Source organism: Andrographis paniculata, unplaced genomic scaffold (assembly GCF_009805555.1).
Source record: "Andrographis paniculata isolate CXL003 unplaced genomic scaffold, ASM980555v1 Contig12END, whole genome shotgun sequence".
NCBI lineage: Eukaryota > Viridiplantae > Streptophyta > Magnoliopsida > Lamiales > Acanthaceae > Andrographis > Andrographis paniculata.
In genome coordinates, this window is record NW_026137402.1 from 5,176,807 (window position 1) to 5,182,806 (window position 6,000).

At 36.2% G+C, this 6,000-nt stretch overlaps 1 protein-coding gene across 1 annotated transcript; it reads left to right on the forward strand.

Annotated features, from left to right (window-relative positions):
• The first annotated feature begins 2,027 nt into the window (after positions 1-2,027).
• Positions 2,028-6,000, forward strand: LOC127254498 (uncharacterized). The gene is made up of 5 exons (XM_051279629.1): positions 2,028-2,953; positions 3,575-3,701; positions 3,772-4,752; positions 5,116-5,523; positions 5,608-6,000. The coding sequence occupies exons 1-4, from the start codon at positions 2,079-2,081 to the stop codon at positions 5,497-5,499; spliced, it is 2,367 nt and encodes a 788-aa protein (XP_051135586.1). The 5' UTR covers positions 2,028-2,078; the 3' UTR covers positions 5,500-5,523; positions 5,608-6,000.

The window sequence follows — 6,000 nt, forward strand, 5'->3', positions numbered from 1 at the left end:
ATCAAATTCTCCATCCATTTCAGTATTCTGTTCACATTTTCATTCTTTCGACTTATAATGTTATTTTTTTTTTCATGAAAAAAAATTATATACTTTAATTTCATATTAAACTTTTAAATTTATAATTTTTTAAATTTTAATTAGACTAATTGATTAATCTAAAATTATTTTTATTATACGATAATTATTTTTATTAATATATTTTTAATTATTTATTAATCTTACTTCTCATAAATTATTGTGTCTACACTAAAGGGACACCATAGATTGGACGGAGAAAGTATATTTTAACATTAAAATCAAAAAAAATATATATATATATATATATTAAAGAAATTCGAAGTAAAGAAGGAATATTTTTGTTACATAACATTCATAATATCTAATTTCAGGACGATATTTTATAACATAAAAAATATTAAATTGCATATTTTCTCCGTCAAATTCTATATTTAAGTGGTAAAATGTGATAGATTGAAAGATTCACTATCATACATATCAAATATATAAAAATCAATCGAAAAATTAATTCATTACTTTGTACTAGAACATTTCCAATAATTCATTCGAAGTAGACACGATGCTAATGAAAATGAGATCGCAGAGTTGATCTTGCGCAATGTTAACATTGGTCATACCGATTTCTTGGCTAGACTATGAATGACTTGAAAATTAAAAAATGAGAAAATCTTTTGCCTGACTAGTCCCAAGACTGGGAATCTGCAAGCTTCAGTTATGTATCATGCCTTCTTTGGGAGCCAACTATCCAAAAAACCAAAACAACTTTGTCTCAAATCGGTTGTCTTAAATGAAACTAGAAATAAAAAATACATCCTAAGCTGCAATGAAAATGACAAAATGTGAATCATTGCGGAGCTGGATTTGAATGTTGGCTTTGAAGGGACGGTGGAACATGGCTGGCCAGTCTAGCTGGGAAATGCCCACAAGCTATGGTATTTGTTCAGTTGATTAATGGTGATATAGGAAGAAATTAACATGGTATCTAAAATTTACCTTTTAGAATTAACAATATATTCTGATTTCCTTCACGCCATCCAACTAATCCTTAGTAGCGACCTTTGTCATTATCGATAGACTAGGCTAATCAATGCAATTAAACAAATTCTCACCAAGCACCTATCATATACTCTATACACCGCGAAGGGGATTTAGTAGCAGATTGGCTCGCAGAAAAGGGAGTTGTTGCTCTGGACAACTTTGAGCAAATAATGTGGGGTTTGCCTCTCAGAAAGATTTACTCTAAACTTCTGTATACCTCTTAGGTCATATTTATTTTTTGCCTTATTCTACTTGACATTAAAAATATTTTTATATTTGTATAATTTGTTTTACAAATGTTAATTAGTATTATAAAACACCAATTAAAGTATTTTTGTATTTCTTTTAAAATTTGTACTGCCTTTTGATGTAATAATACTTTTTTCGTTGTCTTATAAAAGAAAATATCATTACAAGTATACATAAAGTAAAAAATAAAAATATAAAAACTATTCTACATATTTTTACCAATGACATAATTAGTGCATTCGTTATAAAAAATTGTGTATGTATAATTGGACGAAAATTTAAAAAAAAACAAGTAAAAATATTTAAAATTTCATTTTATAGTTACTCCCAAAATAAAATTAAAAATATTCTTTTACGATGAAAAAAGAAAATGAGCATACAAACAATATAGACTAATATTATTTTTTGATTTATTATAAAAATTTAAAAATATTTTGACTTAAAATATTTTCTTTAGTTTCAATTCAAAATATAATTTAAAATATAATTTTTTTTATTAGTTTCATTTGTCTCACATTAATATCCAATAACCAAACTATCTACCTTATTATTTTCTCTATCCAGTTACCGTCTACATTTATCAATTTTTAAAAAAAAATTATATACTTTAATTTTATTTAAATACTTTAATTTTAATTTAATATTATTTTAATTAATATATTTTTAATTATTTATTAATTATATCCATTTCCGTATTATCTACTCTCTTCTATTTTAGTTTCTACCGACGGGACGGGACAGGGCAGGACGGGTCCTGTTTAGCTAACCTGATGATGGCCGGTGTCCACGCGGCCAATTCTTCTGCTCCTCCACCCCCGCCGCCGTCCTCCTCCCACGGCGGCGCCGGAATTCCGGTGGAGACTTTGAAACAGGTGGACATCAGCTACCTGTCTCAGTCAGAATTGCAGGCCCTCTCTCTGTGCTCCGTTTCTTCATACAATGTGCGGCGGACCGATGATGTCGTTTCTCCACACCTCGATCGATCAGTATTTAACGAGTCCGCCGGAAGTCGCCGCCAGACCTACTCCAGACTCCATCACCGCTCCCATTCACGCCTTCCTGGACTTCATCCCTCTTTCAAACCTCACAGACAACCCCATTTCTCCTCCGATCATGTAAGCCACTCTATCGTCCACTTCCTCAAGCACTTTCTGAGCGGCAATCGCGATCCACCGCCTCCTCCTCCCGCTCCTCCCTCGCCTCCGCCTCCGGAGGAACCTAAACCTATGGTTACCCCAACTGTGGACTTAGGGTTTCTAGGGTTACAAGAGAAATTGAAGGTGAAGCGCAAGGGTGTGAGGAAGAGTAAGAATTCGAGCCAAGACAAGATTGTTGAGAATGGGGATGGGATGGAGCTGCAGCAGGTAAATTCCAAAGCTGAGGTCGTGGATCTTCAGGAATTGGAGAAGAATGGGGATGAGCTGTATACCGAGGAATTGAAGAAGAGGACAATGGGGCTAGAGACTGAGGATGGTGTCTTAGGTTTTCTGTGGAGTTTGGAGGGGCAGTGGTGTAGCAGGAGGAAGAAGAGGAAGTATGTGGATGCTGCAATCTTTGGCGATGCACTGCCCATTGGATGGAAGCTCTTGCTTGGCCTCAGGAGACGAGATTTTCGTGTCTCTGTTTATTGCCGCAGATACATCAGGTGTGGATGAATTGATCTTCACAATGTTGTTCCTTAAATTTCTTGTTTCTAGCAGATAATGCATTCATAAGTTTATCTACTAACTTGGTGGAGATAGATCAGATCTTTTAGTCTCAATGATTATTGTAGGAATGTTTCATTTTGAGTATTACAAATGCCATTTTGAAGAATCTGATCAAGTACAGTAATTGGGGCTTTAGAGTGATAAGATTGTGTGTATAATTGGTGGATATAATTACAGCTACATAAGGTAATTGTATCTATTAGAAAGCAGGATGAAAAATTTCACTTAGTACTATGTTATAAATCAGCTGTGACGCTTATCGGTCCTAGAAGTTTTATGTGGTTTAAATGCTGGTATATTATTTGTTTTAGTGATATTACTTTTATAAGTATGGGGGCCGTTTTTCAGTTTGCAATGGATAATTTGGTGATGTCCTTATTGAGTTAGTGTTAAGTAGTTATCTTTTATGTATGTTGTCTTGTTTAGGATTTCGGGATTTGAATTGTTGGTTCTTATAAGAGTCCACGTGTTATAAGGTTGTGGGTTGGGATGTAGTATTTTTAGCGCGCGGTGTGTTCTGGTCTTGTGAGCTAAAGTTTTCGCTCTTTCCTTACCAGTCCGTCTGGGCAACAGTTTCTGTCATGCAAAGAGGCTGCTTCTTTTTTGAAATCCCATTTCGGTGCTAGCGCAGCGGATCAAAAAACTTATAGTGTTCAACAAACACATAACATACCTTCTGAAAAAGTAAGCATATTGGTGTTACTTACTATTTTTGCTAATCTTGATGCGATAATATTAACTGGAGCTGCAACAGGGTTCTTCTCTTGCTGACAAGGCAGATGATGCTGCGCACGACGAATTAGGCCGTTCAACTTTGGGTGAATCTTCACGCAATTCACATGATAATTGTTTGGAAGGCATAGAAAACCTCCCTGAAGTCCAAGTTCAAGACAATTATGAATGCGTCAAATGCAATCTTAGATTTGATGATAAGGATGCGTATCTACAGCATCTGTTTACATTCCATCAAAAGACTACTAAACGACACAAGTTCGGGGCACCTGTTGGAGAGGGTGTTATTATCAAAGATGGGAAATACGAATGCCAGTTCTGTCACAAAGTTTTCCTGGAAAGGCGTAGCTATAATGGTCACGTAGGTATTCATGTGAGGAACTCTGGGAAAAATTCTAATGAGCCAACTGCTCCTAACAATCTTGAGAAAAAGCCCCCTGAGCCTCCATTGCCCGAGGAGATTCCCTCAAGGTCATCAAAAATGGATGCTCTCATTGAAATAGCACATAATTCCATTGTTGAAACTTCTGCAGTCGATACTGGTGAAAAGGCTATAACTTCTAATGAGCCAAGTGTATTGAGCATAGAAGCTCAGGCAGCTCCCACTGCTAATGAAGCACATTTTCTTGCGGATCCGGTTGAAATTCAAAAGGAAGATTCCAGTGCTGTCAGTGCTCATCTTGAAGTCCTGAATCATGACACTGAAGTCATGACAGTGGATAATGACGTTGTTAGGAATGATGATTATGCATGGAGTGTGAATGTTAAGATGGATACTGATTGTGTAAATGATTCCAACCCTTCCGGAGCAGGTGAAATCGAAAATTGTGAAAGTAGTTTGGGTATGGGTTATGATAACAGATGTTTGAAGCCGAGTGATGATCATCCAGAAGATACAACTGGGATAGCTGTCGCTGAGGATGTTTTTCATGGTGGGGTGTCTCCTGTGCCGTTGGATCAATCTCTGCAGTTCTTCCCTCCCTTTGAATCTGCGTCAAATAAGGTAACCTATTAGTATGAAGCCTTAAATATATATTGGGGAAAGGTATGCAAATGTCGAGGCTTGCTATATTTTTGTCGCTGTTTGGGGGAGAGAGTACCTATAGCATTAAAGATTTGTGCATCCATTTACAAGACTGTAATAGTGCATTAACCATTTACCAAATTTGTGCATTATGTCAATTGCTGTTAAGTGCGGAGTTTTGCATAATAAAGTCTTTTTTATTGAGTGCGACAACTTGGCATGTTTCACTAGAATCTTTTAGATTTCACATATCTTAACTGGTGACTTTTAATTTGATATACGACTTTTTGGATATGCAAGTTCTTCAATGATATATGCATTGTCTTATGTATTCTTTTGAAGGGAGAAAGTGAATTTTCAGTAGCTGCTCAGAAGATTGAAAGTGTTACAGGCTTTGAAGAACTGAGGTTTGATGATATTGGGCCCTTCCAGTATGATTTTGTGAATGAACAAGAGTTGCCATCTTTGCCGGGTGGCCCCATGAATTTGAGAGCTGACAGTGTGATGGATGATGGATTCAATTCTACCGTTGCATTTGGTTCAGACGATGCTATGCTGAATGAAAATCAGATAACTGTATGCGTGTGGTGCAGAACAGAATTCAAACTTGAGGGTATTGATTCAGAAACTCCGTCAGATTCCATAGGCTACATGTGCCCAAACTGCAAGACCAAAATATCCGGCCACTTCAGCGATGCTCTGTCTATGGATCCTCGTAACCTCTGAGGATTGCGCCCCATCACATTCCGGGTAACTTTGCAGCCTATGATCTGTATCGATGAAAATTAAGAATGCTAATGTTAACGTGTAATGTTTCTTGTTATGGCTTTGCAGTTTGTATTCCGATTTGGTACCTTCCGGGTGCCGGGGCAGGATTACGCCGTTTATATTGTTGAAGCAATGAGGTTTGAGTTTATCCTGCTCTGATTTGTTCTGATTTACTTAAACTTGTGTATATAGAAGCTGAATTTGTTTCCCCAATTGCTCAGTAACTCTACTTGCAAGCAGAATCCTCCATGGAAATGGAATTACTGTAAAATTGTAGAGCTATTGTTTATGTATTATTGTGTGATGTACCATCTTGGAGGATTTGGAGGGACGATCTTTTATACTCCCACCCACCGTCTAATTTATAGTATATTTAGACGGTCTTTTAGGTAAGTGTTTTGCTTTAGGAATTGACAAATTTATTATTTATGACAATTTAGAGATTAAAAATGGTATGAA

Coding starts and splice junctions, on each gene's coding strand:
- LOC127254498 (XM_051279629.1), top strand. CDS start 2,079: ATGATGGCCGGTGTCCACGCGGCCAATTCTTCTGCTCCTCCACCCCCG. Junction 2,954..3,574: donor TATTGCCGCAGATACATCAG/GTGTGGATGAAT, acceptor TTTCCTTACCAG/TCCGTCTGGGCAACAGTTTC. Junction 4,753..5,115: donor TTGAATCTGCGTCAAATAAG/GTAACCTATTAG, acceptor ATTCTTTTGAAG/GGAGAAAGTGAATTTTCAGT.